The sequence below is a fragment of the Eptatretus burgeri genome, chromosome 17, assembly GCF_056783735.1.
Source record: "Eptatretus burgeri isolate ZD-2024b chromosome 17, Ebu_testis_v1, whole genome shotgun sequence".
NCBI lineage: Eukaryota > Metazoa > Chordata > Myxini > Myxiniformes > Myxinidae > Eptatretus > Eptatretus burgeri.
In genome coordinates this window covers 11075321-11094927 of record NC_140977.1, presented here as the reverse complement: position 1 = coordinate 11094927, position 19607 = coordinate 11075321, and the positions used below count along the sequence as shown (strand labels likewise).

Genomic DNA, 19607 nt, shown 5'->3' with positions numbered 1-19607 from the left:
CCGCCCAAATAAAGGGAGTGTTTTCCATGGGTCCCCACTTGTATTTTGTAAAGTCTCCCTTTATTATCTTCACCAAATGATTCCAGATGCATATTTTTTCAGTCCGATAGAATGAAAGAGGGGCAGTAGCTTGAAAGGGAAAAAAGATGCAGGACTATATGAGAGAAGGTATAAGATCAAACTTCCACCTTATAAGAGTCTCAGCAAGAGCATATTTTGTGGCTCAACCAATGATTGTCAAACCTTTGGCCTCTCAAACATCCAGAAATATGAGGCAGGACAAAGAGAGAACAAGACTCCGCCGTGCTCTGGAAAAGGTTTTGTTAGCATTGAAAAGTACCAGACATAGGTAGGAATGGGCCTGTTGAAGAATGCTCAGTACACTCGCACTTGCCTTTCGAGGATCACCTGGAAATTTAGCCTCTTGTGAACATGCCATCGTGAATGGTGAGACCCATGAATTTCTCAAGTATAAACCGCTTTCAAAGGTTACTTCTCAAAGTAAATCATAGAGACAGCTGGATTTTATTTTCAGAGAGGTACTGTGAGCATTTAAGACTAAGCTGAATTGAAAGGTGTGTTCCAGGTGTTCAAGGAGTTTCTGATCTGTAGGTTAGCTGCGGAAGGTACAATCACGACGCCTTTGGCACAAGGAATTGTTTTTTTGATGTTAAAACTGGGAAGGTGAAGGGTGGCATGCACAGCTTGAGCTTAACTAAGCTGGCAATGACTCAAACAACACATGATAGATTTCTGCTCTTTTCATACATCATTTGCCCTTGGTCATCTTCCGTCTACTTGTCGGTCAGCCAACATCACTGCATCACATAAAGAAGGTGCAAAAACTGATAACCTTAGCTGGAAAACCCATCAGCTTACTTGCAATCATCTGCAAGGTCATCTGCAAATCCATCATCACAGTGGACATCAAATCCTTATTAGTCTCCAATAGCCTGATTTCCGACCACCAGTTCGGATCCAGACCAGATGACGGTACATTGGACTTGCTGCTTTGACTCTCCCATCAATGTATGGAGGCCCTCAATATCAAACACGAGACCAGGGCTGTCTCTCTAGACATATCTTGAGCATTCAATACAGTCTGGTGTCCTGCGTTGCTCTCCAAACTCTCTGCCTATGGCATCCAAGGCGAACTCCGCTCTTGGCTTGATGATTAACTCCATTCTCGTAGCTGTGGAGCCCTCAACGGGATCCTTTCATCTCCTCCCCCTGTTCAAGCTGTAGTAACACAAGGCAGTGTTCTGGGCCCCATTTTGGCTTCATCAATGACCTCTCTGACTTTGGAAAATCCACTATCCTTGACATAGGTAAGCCACACCCTCTTCCCTCTCTGTTAATAGAATCACAAGCTATTCAAACACTTTGAATGTCTTGCAACCCTCTGAAATATCACACACGCACTGTCTCTCTGAAAGTAGCACCTGGCAACCCCCCCCCCCCCAACTACTCTGAACAATCCTCTTGAAGTAGTTCAGTCACACAAATGTTCGGGCTTCACTATCAGCCATGAATTTTCTTGGTCAAACCACACATCTAAGTTGGCCTCCAAAACCTGTCATGCAAATTCCTTCCTTCGCACAAATGAAATCCTATCTACCTACCAAAAGTCTTCGCCTGAAGCCTGATTGAGTATCTCTCTCTCTCTCTCTGCTAGCACCGCTGCCTCACACCTTGCTCAGCTTGATGCTGTGGAAACCAAGACCTTCAAGACTATTGGAATGACCTACGATGAAGCCGAGGCTAAGGGTCTATCACTTTCCAATCACAGACAGGTCGGTCGTCTGTCTTCTGTCACCTCCTTTCTTTTATTGTATCCTATGCCATTTCTGTGCCTTCTCCTGTCTTCCACCACCCCCTTGTCTTTGATCTCTTTCTTCCCTCCAGGTTTTCAAGAGAGCACAATCTCAGATCATCCCCCATCCAAAAGCATGATCTTTTTTGCCCCAGTTAACTCTCCCCAAGCCCACCTTTTTGTAAGTTTTCTATTTTTTTCTTCATGAGGATTTGCTTCTCTATCGAACTTGTCCAATATCTGTGTTCTCTCCAATTCCTCATTCTCCCTCACTTCCTTTATCTTAAAAGTCTCTCCATATTTTATCCCTCAGAAAAGTGCTTACCAAAGAGAACTATCGAATGGATAGAACTTTATACCACTCCAGCCCACATGGGTGGAAACACTATTAATGCATCGGCAATTCTACAAGGATTGGAAATAAATAATTTATTCGAAAACAAAAAAAACCAAAAGAAGTAAACACATTGTGGTGTGTTCTCTGCATAACTCGGCTTACCCTCGAGCAGCTGAGCAGCGATGCTCGGCTCTGCGGGAGGAGAATCACACGGTTCCTGCTTTACATGCTCATTGCTCAAATCATGCTTGGAGGACTGAAGAAAGTCACTCTGGAAGGTTGCCATCTTCACCAGACGAGATTCATCTACAAACCGTGTGACATCAGTGTATTTCAGGAAAGAAAGGAATAAACGAGTGACCCCAAAAGAAAATATACCATCAGAGATAGGGAATCCCCCGCCATTGAATGAAAAAGGTCATACATATTCCAGATAATGAGGGAGGTGAATTGGAAACAAGACACCATTTGGTCATCATCTCTAAAATGTTCCCCAGGGGTGAGGAGCGTAGTAACCAAAAATAATTGAAATCAGATAAGCGGTTTTCCATTGAAACATTTTTCCATTGAAAAAAAAAAACATTTTTTTGAAGATGGCCGCCCCAGTCGGCCATCTTGGATCAGGCCATGCCCAAAATCAATAGGGTTCTTCCTTTTCAGGTGGTACATGTGTGACCCAAATTTCAAATCGATATGGCGAACAGTTTATGAGTTATCACACTCACAGCTATAAATGTTGACGCCCGGACGGACGGACGGACGGACGGACAGCCGGACGACCTGGGTGACAACAATATCCCCCTTCCGCCACGCGACGGGGGATAAAAACAAAGACTTTTGAAAGGTAATTTGGTCAAACTCCAAGCAAGAATTGTCAAAAAAAGAAATGTCTCATCCTCAATCCATTTATCATCTGGCAAATGAAAAACATAAACCAATGTCACCCGCAGGGTGACCCGTATCTTGCCAAAAGGTGACCACGTGTGACTTCTTTAAGGTCACACTGAGGTGAACAGAGCTGCTATCTACCAGGAGCGACTCCTTGAGGAATATCTGCCTACGAGAATCGTTCTACAGAGTAACCATGAAAAATATGCGTTTGCCTCATAACGTCACCAAATGACGTCATAATGTCTCAAGCTTGACATATCTAGGAAGCACTCATCGAGGTGTTCAATTTGAGGTACTACACGATATGGTTCCTAAAACTTGAAAATTTGACCTTGGGGTCAAATATGTTTGACCTGAGGCGCTAACCATGAAGGTCAAGGCCAATCGCCACCAAAAATTAACCAGCTGAGCGCCAGACCATGAACTATATTCCCATGAAGTTTGAAAACCATCCGATCAAAATTACTCAAAAAATAAGGGTTTCGTTGACTCCCCCTGATTTGCGACAAAGTGACCTTGACCTTTGACCTGGACCTTCAAAATTTTGTGCACTGAAAGGGACCTCTATAGGCCTCGATATGCGAAGTTACAAAAATTTCCAATGATAACTGTGCTCTGCAGAATTTTTTATACATGATTACAGACAAACAAACAAACAAAAAAAAAAAACATACAAGCTGACTAACATATCTTGCAAAAACTTCGTTTTGGCAAGATAATAATTCTCATTCAACTAATGACTTAAACACATTGCATTTTAATTCAAAATTGAAAAATGAAAAAGGAGTGAAAATGTAGGAAAAAAAATCCCAGAATTAGAGACAAGTTGCAGAAATCACAAAAAAAAGATTTAAAGTGATTCGTAAGGTACAAAGGTACATCATCATTTTAAGGTTCTTTTTGTTTTTTAAACCAATAATTGAGAGAAAACAAATTTCATTCACTCAATCGTTATTCTGATACGTAATGGCACTACAGACTCCCCCTCCCCACTCCCCCCCTCTTCAGCCGAAAATCACAAAGGTTCACATTTTTTAGAAGCACTCTTTTCAGTCAGGTGAATTTGCAAGAAAACAACAAAGAAAAAAAAATGTAGGCCTTCTTTAATCACGTCCAACTTGTCACCTGCACAATCCACATAATCTTGCTATAACCCTGTCTCCTTCTTGGTTACTGTGCTCCACTGAATGCTTGTGTGAATGCGCTGTTAATGTAAAAGTCAATCCCGTTCAAGTTTTTATGCTGCGGGAATGCATGATATCTGATGATACCAGTCACGCAGTGCAGGTCAGGCCCGGCCAGCCGTACACAGGCGAGGATAATGGTGAATCTAAACAGCAGTGTGTGCTTAAACTCTGCAAGTCTCGTCTACTCTGCAAGTTCTGGCGGCGATCGGTATTCGTCAACTTCAATGAATGAAATAGCATTCTATATACTGTTATGGATTTGGAAGCCTCTTGCACACAGACAGTCAGCAGTCCCAAAGTTTAGTTAGAATCCATCCCCTGTGTCTAACGGGAATTTCATGTGTGCGCTGCGAGTTATTTTGTCGTTCGTTTTTTTATATCCCCCCAACAACAGCATCCTGCTTCGTTCTGCCACCCAACCAAACCTTCGCACACCAACTCCATTATCCACGTGTTTTTGGCTGAAGGCGTGGGCAAAGCCTCCATCGCCTCAGATCGAGGCTCCGCTCTGAAGAAGGGCAGGGAGTGTTTCCTCCAGCCAATGGACGAAGAGCGAGCAAAGCTGAGGCGCTCCAGCCAATGGGAAGCCAGAAGGCCAGAAACAACTACAGAGCCTCTTCGGGGGAGGGGGGGGGGCACCGACACGCCACCCGTCCAATGGGAGGCAGAGTTACCTCAGGACGGATCCCTCCCACCTGGCAGGAGGGGTTGAAGAATTGTCGGTGCGATCCGTCTGGGTCGTCTCATCTGGTCTGCTGGCCATCTTCCGTCTTGGTGATGGCTGGTGTCTTCCGCTTCGTCTTGGTTCCTTGGCGCTTGGTGCGAGGTTGTCCGTGTGCGTTCGAGTCCCACCGTGGTGGTTGGAGCGTCCGATCTTCCCAAGCCCTTCCAAAAGAATCCCGAGCTCCACAAGGACAGGTCGGCAAGCCGTGCGAACACGGCCAGGTACCCGGCCAAACTCTGACCTCCAGCCTGTCTATCCGCTTGGCTGCGAGGTTCGAAATAAAGACCCCACGGGGCCCATTTCTTTTTGGATGTGTGTGTGTGTCTGTGGGCCCAGTTTGTAAGTAGAAATTGTATAAGTGTTGATTGCTCATTGCACATTTTCCTGCATATTCGTGATTAAGTCTGCTCTGTGTCTCCCTCTCCCCATTATAAATAAACCCCGTGTTAAATGTTCCAGTTCGTTGCCTGTCATTTCTTCCATTGGCCCAGTATGGTTCGGGCTTGAGAAGTAGTAAGGCCGTTTGTGCCGTAAGTTGTCATTGGGACCGGCGTGGCTCTGGTAATTCCCACTCGGTTACGCCGGACCCGAGTCGGTACATGCGACTCGGTTCGGACAGAGTCGGCCGAGGGTGTAGCTTTCCCGGTAGCCAGATGGCGTGAGTACTTGGGTAAATTGGAATATACAAGTGGACCCTACCTCACACCGTCAAAATATTGGCGACCACGGTCCTTCAAGACTTTAAGTGACCCGTCGACTCCGGAGTTATCCAGGGTGACGACCTTTCAATTCCGGTGTTCGGTGGGAGATCAGATGGCCCAACTGCTCCATCTAGCGGTCGTCCTTGCCACCGACCCCCGGCCCACAATACTACCATGTTGACGCCATACTGACAGATACCCCGAAAACACCCCCCCAAAATGATAACACATGAAGCTCTGTATGTTCAACACTTTCACTTTTTGCAGTAAAACAATGTGGCATGTATCCCATCCCATCCCATAATGGGCAGGTTAGTGCGGCACTATCATGCCCTCAGCGGTATAACTTTATGAAGCTATGCCCCCTCCCCCTTTTGGAAAATCCTGCGTTAGGGCCTGATTAGTTTCGTAAGGGTGTCCATTCTTGTTGACTCAGTGGCTCTCTTTTTTTTCAGCCTCTCCCAAAGCAAACGCTTCACAAATTCAGGAAAGAAAATAATAATCTCAAGTGCGAATGTATGATAGTTGGTTTATCCATATGCATCATTTTTGTTGTTTATTTATCATTTCAGAATCAAGAATCCTTTGCTCCCCCCTTGTTACATTTTCCCTCGAGGATCACATTGGATCTTCGATGCAGAAATGTTTTCATCATATCTCGAGGTTTATAATGGAATTGACAGTGGAAATCATATGCTTATGAAGACTTCCTAAGGCTAAGTATTCTGACCAATACTAAAGGTAGCAGTCGACCCTGCTTTAAGCAGTGCGAGGTTCCGTCTTTCATAGATTGCAACTAAATCCAGAAGCTCCATTGTAACTACAAGTTATTTAATGGCTACAATTCATGAATCCTTGTAAACTATACCACAATGGATGTGTGGCAAGCACACTGTTCTTGGCCAGGACGTTTGCAAAAAATGCTGGTGTGACCCATAAGTTCATGCTCACTTTTATCGTGAAGAGGTGCTGTTCAATATATGCACATCACTGGTCATATATATATATATATATATATATATATATATATATATATATATATATATATATATATATATATATATATATATATATATATATATATATAGTTACGGTTGTGGGGGTAGATGGAAGAATTTAATTGGGAATTTAGGATTGAATAGAGTTGTTTGGTCCGTGGACGTGAAGGAGACATCTCGATGTAATTAAGTGGGGAAACTGTGAGCTTAAGTGTTATGTGTCACCACACGGGGGGCGGTGCGGTGTTAATTAGCTAGGGAGTAAGAATAAGTTCCCCCAGTACGTAATTGCCCCCCTGTGACTTTTCCTTATGTTTTTATAACCAAAACCATGATAAGAAACAAGTAAACTTGCCGAGCAGGCAGAAGCCCCGCCTCCAAGGGTGACAGCGGGCGAAGGTGACGGTGAGAGCACGCCCCCGAGGCTGATGATTGATGGGTGTGACATCAGAAGCTAGCCGAGCAGGCAGAAGCCCCGCCTTCCCAGGTTTAGTGAGAGCAGGCCACGCCCCGAAGGCGGAGGATTGATGGGTGTGACGTGAGACGCATGAAGAGGAAGAGGGCGCGGAGGCATGAGACCAAATTAGTACAGAGAGCGCATGCACGGGGGCAGTGTGAGGAAGGCACGTATGCAGGGTGAAGGACGCACGCGGTCAAGAAAGAACATAGTTAGGAGATGGCCTGTAAGAACAGAGCTTTACAGCTGGCTATCCTTCACGCCATGAAGAAGACGGCACAGTTCTTGTGTTCGTGCTGAGAAGAATTGACTCACGTGGTGAAGCAAGACGCTGGCCTTTGGCTCTTGGTTGGGTCATGAGGAACGGACCCCAAGCCTCGTATATGACAAATAGCGAGTCTTTGAGGACGATCGATGCAAGAAGCAGCTGCACTGGGTCTCTGAGCTATGATGTTGAGTGCTGCTCGTGGATTGCCTGACGTACGTTTGTCCTGCTACGAGAGAAGTGACTTGGCGCCTTTTTGCGCGCGTCTCCACGTGCAAATAGAAGTGCCTCAATTCTACGTTCCACAAAGACTATCTCTGGGCCAAACTAAGTACCAGAGTAAAGGAGGGGTTTTCTTTTTATTTTGTTTCCTTTTGTTTGTATTTAAATCTGTGTGCTAAGGCGCCTCGACTTCGAGTTTAATTTACCTCACATATTTATACTTATTATCCCGCCCCCCCCCCCCCGGAGGGAGGGAGCGGGATATTGTTTACAATTATTATTGTCCTTTGTAAATATTTGTCGATTTTCGTTAAATGTGTTCATTTTAAGAAGGTGTATCCATGCATTTGTCATGGGGTTCGATTAACCCCCACTCCCCCCCCCATGCTTCCCCGTGCCCCCGTCCCTCCGCCATTGCGCCCTTTACCCGCGCGTGCATTAATCTCCGAGAGTTTCGACTGGGGCCTCCAAGGTAGAAGCTCGACCTTCCGGGCTGGCGGTGTTAACCGCCCGCCACCACAATTTGGATCGGGGGATTAACCTTGGCCGCCAGCGCCGCGACAATATGCAGTATAATCTGAACAAAGTGTTGTGGTTTAAAATCATACGTCCTTACGAGTGAGAGGATAACATGGCTGGGATGTTCATTTGGATCAATACTGCACTGATGGAATGGACACTTGTCCGGTGAGAAACAAAACAGGTACCAAATATTGTTACGAATCTGGAAGCCATTTGCACACAAACAGACAGCAGCCCCTGCAGTTCAGTTATTTCGATAAGTATGTGTTTATAGTCAGGGTCCCATCCTTCTGTCTAATGGGAATTTTGTGTGTGCGCTGTGAGTTATTTTATAGTCAGGTTGTTTTTTATATCTTAAATATTCATCCTTCGTTTTCGCACCATCGCCATCCATCGCCCACATGCAGCGTGTCACGTACAGGGGTGAGGTTCCCTCCGTCCACCGTGAGCTCGTCCAATCAACGGCGGCCACGAGTTGCCCGCCAACCCCTCGTCCAATCCGGAGACAAGTACCTCAGAGCGTTTCCCTCGACCCGCGGGGGAGGGGGAGGATAAGAGGTGGCGAGCCGTCGAAAAGAGAAGGTTCGCCCGTCGTAAAGGAGAAAGAAAAGAAGCCTCGTCTTGCCTGCTGGCATTCTCGTCTACCCGCGGGTGCTCGTCAGTCTGGTCCGTTCCCGTGCTGGCTGGCGTCCGTTGCGTCATTCCTGGTCCTTGGTGCTGAATTGTTGGCGGTGGGTTCGAGTCCAGCCACCGGACAAGCTTGACTAGACCGCGCGAGGCGGACAGGTGCAAGAATAGGCCACTGCCCTCAGCTCACCTTTCCCTCCCGAGCTGAAGGACCGAAATAAAGGCCGTGGCCACCATTTCTTTGGGTGTGTGTGTGTGTGTGTGTGTGTGTGTGTGTGTGTGTGTGTGTGTGTGTGTGTGTGTGTGTGTGTGTGTGTGTGTGTGTGTGTGTGTGTGTGTGTGTGCATGTCTGTTAAGTAGAAACTGTCTAACTGCCCTGTGTTCATTGTACATTACATTTCTTTATTCGGATAACTCTGCTCTTTGTGTGCTCTCCTAACCAATTATTTATAAATAAACCCCCGTGTTAAATGTTCCAGTTCGTTGTTCGTGTTTTCTTTCATTGGCCTAGCATGGTGCATATTGAGAAATAGTTAGGCTGTTGGTGCCGTAAGTTGTTCATTTGGACCGACGGATCTTGGTAATCCCTGCTCGGTTTACACCCGGATTGGGCTCGGTAAAAGGTCCGTTCCGCCCGGGGTCCGTCAAGGGTGTGGTTTTCCCTGGTAGTTAGACGACGTGGATACTTGGGTGTATTAAAATTAGGCAATTAACCCTATCCCACGCCGTCAAAATATTGGCGACCACAGTCCGCAAAGGGACCCATGACCTTTCGGATTTAACCGAGAGTCACGACCTAAATTCCGGGGTGTTCGGTGGAAACGACCCTACTGCTCCACCTAGTGGCCGTTTATCGCCACCGAATCCCGGCCCACAACAATATAACGGAGGAAAGTGTTTATATTCTGGAAGTAAAGTGTATTATTATCATTCAAGTTGAACAATAACAGGAACATTGTTGTTGTTCTCACCTTTGATAAGCGAGGAGTAATCATCAACGAACTCGGACTCCACCTTCACCTTCACAATAAAATCTGAAAATAAAAACATCAAATTCAAACTCAACTGTAAGGAGAATTCATCACGAAAATGATTTGGAAATGCAAAGCGATGAGTCGGTTTTGGTTATGCAAAGTAAAGGAAACAAACCCAACAATTTCTCTTGGTAAATCTATAATAATAAATGCCAGTGTGTGTCTATCCGTCTCCTCCATAACTCCAAAACCATTAAACCTAATGGCCCCAAACTTTGCATGCACACGAAGGGAACTCCAAGGGAGTACATGATTGAAAATTGGGTATTTGGGTAAATTTAAACACCCCTTTGAAAATAATTTCGGAAGTACTCATCACGAAAAACCAAAAGAAGAAAAAGGAGGCGTCATGCTCGCAAAATCCACCCCCTCTCCAAAGGTTGCCATGGATACATCAAATTGTCAATTTCATTACGATTAAAATTGACAATCTCAATCAAAGCTCAGGTCAATCGAATGAAAATTGATAATTTTTCAGATTGAAATTGATGATTTTAGAGGTTTGACCTTCAACCTTTTGTCCTCAAAAATAGTTGGTTTCCAAATCCAGTAATGCATTATGCAATTGCTGTTTAATTTTCAAGTCAATCGGATGAAAATGTATGATTTTTTCAGATAAAAATTGATGCTTTTAGAAGTTTGATCGTGAGTTGACATTTGACCTTTTGACCTCAAATAGTTGTTTTCCAAATTCAGTGACACAATATGAAAATCCTGTTCAACTCTCAAGTCAATCAGATGAAAAATGTCAGTTTTAGAAACTTGACCTTTGACCTCAAAATCAACAGGCTTCTCAGTTGAGACTACCTCAACAACTTGGTAAAGTTTCATGACAATCGGTTTAAAATTGTGACCTGTGGGTGATTGACAAATAGACAGACAAACAGACAAACTGACAGAATAACAATATCGACTGACAAATATACTTGAAAAATCAATCAATTTTGCAAGTAGTAAGCCTGATGAAGATGGTGGCGCACCATCTTAGTCAGCTCTCTGTCAGCTCGCAAGAGTCTTAAGCCGCCATATTTTTTGACATGCTCAACAATACGTTGACTTGGAACAGACCACAACGATTTCTTCACGATAAAGTTAATTTTTTTTCCACTTTCCTCATTCATGTTATCGAATGCCTGCCTGATAATCATACCTCTGAATCACTGAGTACATTACAATGCTTATAAACGCCCGGAGATGCCAGCGTCCGTGGCTTTATTTCATTTCCGCATATGCCGTAACCTCTAGAATCTCAATCTGAGCAGAATTTCAAAATTTAAACTTCTTCATTGATTTCAGCAGTGATTTTCCGGACTGCAAAAAAAAAACAAAAGTGTTCATTTGTCCATTTTAGACATCGCTTGGGCGTTTCCAGGTGCATGATGTTTATATGACCGATCGGTGATCGCTTGCCAAGCCAACCGTTCCTTATCAACCATTACATTGGAGCGCTTGCTTGAGTGCTTAAGCCACTCGGTGAGCACTCTGAAATATTCGTACTGTCACTGAATACATCGATCGACTTGAACAAAGTTCAGGGTTCATTCGCCGAAGTTTTTCCCCGCATTATTATGCGATGTGTCGGGCAGTGGCTGGCTCACTGAAAATGAGTGCCAGCATGCTGGTATACTGTATCGGAGTGGCGATATGCCCAATAGCCAAGGAGACTGCTGAAGCAGCATCAACGCTCTGCACAGAGTATGGCCCCAATCTCCCCCCCCACCCCCATCATCATGCTTACCGCCTCCCAAGCGCGTCCAGAACACCATCCCTTCATGCTCACTTCCTCCAAAGCACACTTCCCAATTCCTCTCTCTCTTCCCCAGCTCCTCACCCCATCCTCCCGGAGTGTATAGGGATGTTTGGTGAGGCGTCGCTCTCTACACCCCCCTGCCTCATTCTTCGCCCATTCCTAGTTCCCCTCCCTCCTTCATGTACCCGTCAGTGAAACCACCTCAGAACATACATGGTTAATTGAACAAAACAAAAGACACATCTTCACATTAGAATCACTGGAATCGCTTCAGCCTCTATTGTGTTCGGGAGGAGGAGGAGGAGGAGGAGGAGGAGGAGGAGGAGGAGGAGGAGGAGGAGGAGGAGGAGGAGGAGGAGGAGGAGAAGGAGAAGGAGAAGGAGAAGAAGAATTTCGGGTTTGAACGATCTCCAGATTTATGCTTTATCGATCTATTCTGGGCGTCTTTCTTTATCAGCCTTGGTTGTTATGAAAACACTCAAGAACGAGGATAAAATCGGCTTTGTAAAGGCTTATGAATGTACTCCATCGCAGGCTTTTCAGAATATAGATTGTACACATTTACCTCAGAAATGTCGATTTGGTGAGGTAAATGTAATTACAAATTTGCCGCCAGAAGAGTTGGCTCGTGTTAAGTCCTTCTCAAGACTGCGCGGGGGTACGTATTCTATGAATACAATGTCGTTAATTATTTAAATAGAGCACAGCACGGAAACGAACAGTACGTACCAGGTCCAGACTCGCCATCCTCTGGAGAACCTCCCGGACTGAGCGCGTTTCCTCCATCAGAGCCGCTCCTCGATCGCGGGGGGTTCGTTCTGTGCTCCTCAAGGGACAAATCTCGGTTCATAGCGTACAGTACGTCGAGTACAGTGTAATACACTACAGTACAATACAAACAACAACGTGTGAGTGAAGACTGTGCTCAATCTCTGCAATGAATTCAACAATTCCAATCCGCAGATTCGCCACACATCGAACACTTCAGTATTTAATAATATGAAATCGGCAAAAAAAAGCCGAGAAACGAACGAAGAACCAGAGAAAACTAAATGTGAATTCAACAATTCCAATCCGCAGATTCGCCACACATCGAATCCTTCAGTATTTAATAACAAGCCGAAACCCCGTCACAGACGGATTCCGTTCATTCAACCACCCTCACCAGCTCACACACACTCGAGTGACATGGACTGGACAGGATGTGCTTGCCCCCGCCTACTCATCCCCCGCCCTTGCCCCATTCCCACACGCCTCCCACCCCCCTTTCAATTTGCTTACCCCCACCCAAAAATTTGCTTACCTTGCCCCCCCCCGTCTCTTCATCCCCCGCCCCCACCTCTTCCCTCCTCGCCCCCATCTCAACAAAAAGTGTTTATTCTGCTTCAGAGTTGAAGTTTGACTATTGCCACTATGTGCGATGCACTCTTACAGGTACGAAGTTTCTTTCAGTCCAGGTCACAGTACCGAGAAAAACGTGACGCGACCACTAGGAGGAGCACAAAATTGGTCCTTCAGTATTAATATATAGATACTAATGCACGCCCGTATGTGCAAACAAAAAAATAAAATAAAACTTTCAAACTGCGTGCCAGAAACAACAACCACACAGGCCGTTCCTTCGCTCTCGTAAACGACACACACTGCTGGAATTATAGATAGACGACACACACACACACACACACACACACACACACACACACACACACACACACACACACACACACACACACATTGCTGGAATTATAAGATAGATGAAATTAGGTCAATGAGATGACAAATGAAGGGGTTGAATGCAGACTGCAGAGCAATGAGTAAGGAAACCCTTCGTTGTGAATCGTTTTTACCACCAAATTGAGATGTATTTCGTCGTGTTGAGTGGAGCTGAATTCCTTAACACTTCCAAAGGCCACACCGTTTTAACAATTGGAAACAAAAAAAAGTTGTGCACTTTTTTTGATAAATTATTTTCGGAACAATTTTTCTTCAATAAATAAATAATAATAAAATTGTCTCCATGTACACACCTTTATCTCGTCAGCACCTCTTCATAAACAACATTGCTGAGGAAACGACGCTTCTTTGTTTCCTCGTCCAGGGCAAGAATGTGGAGGCTGCTGGAACACGGCTGCGGTTCCCTTCCCCCATCGGCCACACCCAGGCAGCAACGTGTCTTGTCATTGTTTGGTAAATAAATGGCTATAACTTGGGAAGCACTTGTCCAATTAATATCAAACCTTGAAAAGGCACATCCTCAGGTCCCCAGCAATATACCTGGCAAGTTTCAATTACATCGGATCAGTGGTTGTTGAGAAACAGCGGTCACGGTCACAGACAGACACACACACACACACATTACTGGAATTATAGATCGATGAAATCGGCAAAAAAGCCGAGAAACGAACGAAGAACCAGAGAAAACTAAATAAAGTTTTCATGGGAGGTGATGTTTTCACCCCTCGTTTGTCTGTCTGTTTGTTGGGTGGTCGCTAGACTACCCTTAGTCTCAGGTTTTCCGTCTGTCTGTTTGTATGTAATGGACAGCTCTGGAGGCCAGAGGAGTCAACCGATTTTGATGAAACTTGACAGGTAGGTTCATACCAGGATCTAGTTGTATGCTTTTGAGCACCGTTGCTATGGACGCCACTGTTGCCTAGCAACGGGACTTTGAATTTTTTTTATAAAAAACGAAAAATGTTTATATGTGTATATTTTTTTTTTCGAAAATCAAAAATCGGCTTCCGCGCTTTTATGCGCACTGTAATCAACCTCTGTCAAAAAATTTCAGCCCGATCAGTCAAAAACTGTATGACTAGTATGAAATTTAATTTAAATCTGTTTTCCTTCCTGAAAGTCCCTGTAATGTCCATCATCTATTCCCCATGTTCCCTGTCCCATCCCTCTCCCTTCCACAGATCTCCTAATGTCTCTGTTCCCCACTGTTTTGTCCTTCCCACTCCCTCCCCTCTTGTCTCATGTCCCCCATGATGTGCGTTGTGTGTTAGCTCTCACACGAGCCTCGACAAGGTATACAAAAAAAAATTAAAAATATTTATATTATGATATGCTTTCACCCCAATGTTCGCGTTGGGATTCCCTAACGTAGGGTTAGGGAATCGAACACAAATGATGAATGGACAGTTGCTCGTTATGTTCCTATATGGAACAACGAACGACAAAAATGCCATCTGATGTGTTCTCTTATCTACATATTTCAAATTCGCCTTAGTCTAGCGCCACCCACGTCGCCTTCCGGCTTGTCCGTCTGTTTGTGTGCACGTTATTTCAAACAGTTGTGGACGGATTCGGACGAAACTTGGTGGACATGTTGTGTGTGTGACAAGGACAAATTAATTCGATTTTGGTGAAGATCCGAATCCGGATCTGGCTACTAGAATTATTTAATTTTAAGTGATTTTTCACCATTGAGAGATCGGGCCAACAACGATATACATATATATATATATATATATATATATATATATATATATATATATATATATATATATATATATATATATATATATATATATATATATATATATATATATATATATATATATATATATTAGTGGGGCAACTTAGCATAACAATTGTGCATTTTGTGAGGAAAACACCAAATTTGGCATACTAGTAGCCTAACATATTGTTGTGGTTGACCAAATTCGCAAACCACCATTCAGGTCCCTTAGGTGAGATATCTCGGTAAGTATATGTATAGTTCGGCCCAAACCCGTTGTCTAGAGGGAATAAATATCATTCATGAGGGCTGCGACTCTTCAGGATAGCCGTTTTTCTTTTACTATCTTTATTTTGGACCAACCGCCATTATTACCACCACCAACCACGACTCAACAGCCATCACAACAACAACCACCAACCACAACGCCACTTCACAACAACAACCACCAGCCACAACGCCGCTTCACCACAACCGCCACGACCTTTACCGTCACAACTCGCCACCATCGCATCACCGTCATCTCGCGCCACTCGTGGGCACCGATGCTGGACTCGTGCGGGGCGCGCACCGAGCAGCCTGTTCAAAAACATCACGGATTTTCCGCAGAAAAACGGATCAAAAACGACTCACGCCCACTTTTGTTCCGTCCAATCGGTGAGCGAGGGGCGATTTGGCCCCGCCTCCAGGGCGTTGGAGGGCGGTCGCTATATGCAAATTCATGGATCAAAAAGCATTCACGCCCACTTTTCCTCGGGCCAATGGGGAGCGAGGTGAAAGGTCGGAGGCAGAGGGTCAAAGATGAAAGAGCGAAGCCACAGGGCTTATAAGAACGACTGCGTTCGTCAGTCGAGTTCAGTTGAGTTGGAAGCGGAGGAAGAGTTGGAAGTGGAGAAGAGAGCAGTTCGCAGTTAGCAGTTCGCAGTTGGGAGTTCGCGGAGTCGGAGTGAAGAGGACGGAGCTGTGGAGAGGCGGCGGCGGCGAAGGCGGACGAGGGGGTGCTCGCGTCGGATTCGGGGAACTGCGGAGGGAAAGGCCGGCGGCGCGACCGAGGTCGTGGTGGAGACGCTCGTCGCGGGACCCGAGATTTTGTGAAATCCTCCTTTCCCCGAGCATCAGCAACCCCCTCCTGTTTTTCATGATTCGGGCCCAGCCGGCAACGCCTCAGAGGAACGAACGGGCCTTATGCTCTTTCCGAGTTGATGCTCTCTTTCAGAACCCGTCCGTCCCTCAGTGATGCTCGGACTGTTCAGAAGCCCGATCACCTCTGACCGTTCAGTGCTGGCTGGCGAGCTCCCTCCAGCTCTCCCCACATCCCGTACACGAACGCGCAGCTCTGCGCGGCACAGCAGGCTGGACTGCGCCTTCAGCTCCCGTCTCCTCCGCTCTCCTCAGCTTCCCCGCCGACTGCAAGCTCCAGACTTCTGCGCAGCTCCTTGACCCCTCCAGACTCCCCACAGACTCGCTTGGCGCTCCGTGCTCCGTTTATATGGGGTCCGTGAGGCCAGATCTGATCTCCGCACTCTCACCTCTGACCCCCACTGGCTCCGCCCCTCTCGCTCTCCTGATCCAAATTCCGAGGCGAAGCTTGGAGCGAGCGGACGTGCGCGAAGACAGCGACCTTGGCGAGCGGACGTGTGTGAAATCACCGACTTGCACGGAAACCCCCACGTCTGCCTGCAGTGATGCCATCTGTTGCGAACTCGCCGCGGCCGGCGCAAGATGGCGGGGTTTGCGGAGTTGAAGGTGAGGCGATGTTGTTCATTGTTGTGAAGGCGGTTTTGGAGAGGGTGGTTGGTGGTTGGCGTGGTGAAGGTGGTTGGTGGTTGGCGTTGTGGAGAAGGTGGTTGTGTGAAGGCAGTTGTGAGAGCGCTGTTGGTGGTGGAAGTGGTGGTTGTGAGCGGTTGGTCCAAAATAACAATAGTAAAAGAAAAACGGCTAACTCAAAGATCACAGCCCTGATCACACGAATAAATCCCATTAGACAACAGTGGGGAAATCTATCTGAACACAGACTTATCGGCATAACTGATCTAAGGACCTATATGATGCTCTGCGAATTTCCACAGCCGTAACAGTATTATCAGCCAATATGAAAGGGTAACGAAGGTTTATGGAGAAACTATTTTCAAGGTGGTCAATGACCATGTGGTGATGTAATGGCCAAAATTGACTTGTTATTCAAATTGATAGTACAAAAACATGACATGAAGAATTGATTTACAGAAACTAATCCAGTGTTCCATGGTCGGGTTGTCGGCGACTAAACCGTCTCCCCCACCAGGTTTTCTGGTGAGGCGGGTGTTTGGATATGGACACCCAGCAGGATTAAAAACAAAACCTGTCAAAGGGCGGAGGAGCTCCTTGTGAGCCAACGGCCATCCATATCTAGTGCCCAACTGTGTCTGCGGACGTCCTCCTGCAGTTGGGTCACTTCTTATTAGGAGGTTGGTGGCAGGATTTGCACTCCGGCCACCGTAAAATCTTTCATTCCGCAAAACGCAAAAACGCAAAAAAATCTGAAAACCCACTCCGTGGGAGTACCTCCTGTGCAGCTTCCCTTCGCAGGGCAGCTCACCGGATGACGGGATTGGGGCAAAGCCTTCGGGACCCCCAATCTTTGATGATAGGAGGGAAACCACGGGGTAACATCCCTGGGTCAGATTGCGGGAGAGTATGTCGGAGTGGTGCTGAGGTGTCGTCCACCAGACGGCGGTCTCCTTGGGTTAACCTGAGGCGGTCCCTTCGGGTGGGTGCCTGGAATGTCCTATCCCTAAGAGAGGATGATCACCTGTCTCTGTTATCATCTGAGCTCAAGCGTTTGGACATCGGGATTGCAGCTCTCTCTGAGGTTCGGAGACCGGATTGCGGCGAGATAATGGTGGGTTGTTACACCTACTATTGGTCTGGTCGCTCTGATGGTTACCATACCCAAGGAGTTGCTGTAGCTGTGTCCAATAAGCTGACCCCAACGATAATTGAGGTAACACCGGTCAACGAGCTTATTATGAGATTAAGGATTCGTCACTCCTTAGGTGTCATTTCCCTGGTCTCTGTTTATGCTCCGACTGAGGCGAGTGATCTCACCGTGAAGGATGCATTCTATGCCACACTCGAGTATGTGGTTGATCAGTGCCCCAGACGAGATACACTTCTAGTCTTGGGGGATTTCAATGCATCGACTGGAACTGATAGGGATGGTTATGAGGTGTGTGTTGGTCCCCATGGGTCAGGAACTATGAACCAGAATGGCACTAAGTTCCTTGACTTTGCAAGAAGTCATGGACTTAGGGTGGCTGGTTCATGGTTTCAGCGCCCACAAGCTCATCGCTGGACTTGGTATTCCAACGCTGGCGGTGTGGCAAAGGAGATTGACCATGTCCTCATTGACGGTCGTTGGAGGATGATCCAGAACTGCACGGTCTACCGGAGTGCTCAGTTCCTCAATACTGACCACAGGCTTGTTGTAGCAACTCTAAAGCTGCACCTTAAATCCTGGAGAATGTTACCATCCCAGCCGAGGCTGGATGTTGCCAAGCTCAGGGATGAGAGAGTAGCTGAGGAGTTTGCGAACAGGCTGAGTGGACACTTGGGGGGTCTGGGTGCTTTGGGGGGTCCTGAAGAGTTGTGGAACGCCTTCAAGACCACCGTCCTTGATGTTGCCGGTGGATGCCTTGGAGCTCACCGCAGGGCAAAGAAGAATTTTGTCTCTCAAGGGACACTGGATACCATTGACCAGAGTCGCAGGGCCAGGCTGAAAGGCAGAGCTGAGCTGTTCAGGGAGCTGAGGCGTAAAACTGTTCGTGCACTGAGGGTGGACAAGGAGGCCTATGTGCGAGGAATCTGTGAGGGGGTAGAGCATCACCTGTGGACAGGTGATTCTCGTCCCACTTACAGGGGAATTCGCGCATTACGTTCATCCAAGCCCATCCCTTGGAGCACTACAGTTCGAGCAGGGAGTGGTAGGCTCTTGACAGAGGAGTCTGAAGTGAAGGCCCGCTGGGCCGGTTACTTTGAGCCGTTGTACCAGGCTGATCCCCCAACTGTCGAGTTGGACGTCAAGGGTGTTACAATCCCTGTTGCTGACCCTCGAATCAACTGTGGTCCACCTTCGCTTGTGGAAACACGGGCTGCGGTGAACCAGTTGAAACGGGGCAAAGCTCCAGGGATCTGTGGCATCCATGCCGAACTTCTCAAGGCTGGTGGAAATGCTGCACTCGTGTCGTTGCATGCAGTTTTGTGCTCTGCCTGGAACACAGGCATCATCCCAACTGACTGGAAGAGGGGCCTTGTTGTCCCTATCTGGAAAGGGAAGGGTGATCGCCAAGACTGCAACAACTACCGAGGGGTGACGCTGCTCTCAGTGCCGGGCAAGGTCTTTGCTCGGATAATACTTGATAGGGTTCGCCACCATCTGCTTGAGCACCAGCATCCAGAGCAGTCAGGCTTTACACCAAAGAGGTCAACGATTGACCGTATCCTTGCACTTCGTGTCCTCACCGAACGCAGACGAGAGTTTCGGCAGGGGCTGCTTGCAGCCTATGTTGATCTCTGTAAAGCATTCAATTCAGTGAATCGGGATGTCCTCTGGAGGATTCTTGGTCTTCGTGGGGTGCCAC

At 46.6% G+C, this 19607-nt stretch overlaps 2 protein-coding genes across 6 annotated transcripts in view; one reads left to right on the top strand and one right to left on the bottom strand.

Moving 5' to 3' along the window:
- Positions 1-12692, bottom strand: part of LOC147009307 (uncharacterized) — a 72435-nt gene extending 59743 nt beyond the window's left edge. The window contains exons 1-3 of one of the 5 annotated variants that reach the window (XM_085861727.1): positions 12258-12656; positions 9716-9778; positions 2313-2456 (exon numbers count right to left, since the gene is read on the bottom strand). In XM_085861727.1, coding sequence (XP_085717853.1) covers positions 2313-2456; positions 9716-9778; positions 12258-12378 — 328 coding nt within the window. In that variant the 5' untranslated portion in view covers positions 12379-12656. Of the gene's footprint in view, positions 1-2312; positions 2457-9715; positions 9779-12257 lie in introns of all 5 variants that reach the window. The other 4 variants (XM_085861735.1, XM_085861730.1, XM_085861733.1 and 1 more) reach the window with 4 other exon arrangements.
- Positions 12693-13631: 939 nt separating this feature from the next.
- The window catches only part of LOC147009306 (uncharacterized), a 41840-nt gene continuing 35864 nt past the window's right edge, over positions 13632-19607 (top strand). The window contains exon 1 of the mRNA XM_085862186.1: positions 13632-13715. Within this exon, the coding sequence (XP_085718312.1) occupies positions 13634-13715 (82 nt within the window). The 5' untranslated portion in view covers positions 13632-13633. The remainder of the gene's footprint in view (positions 13716-19607) is intronic.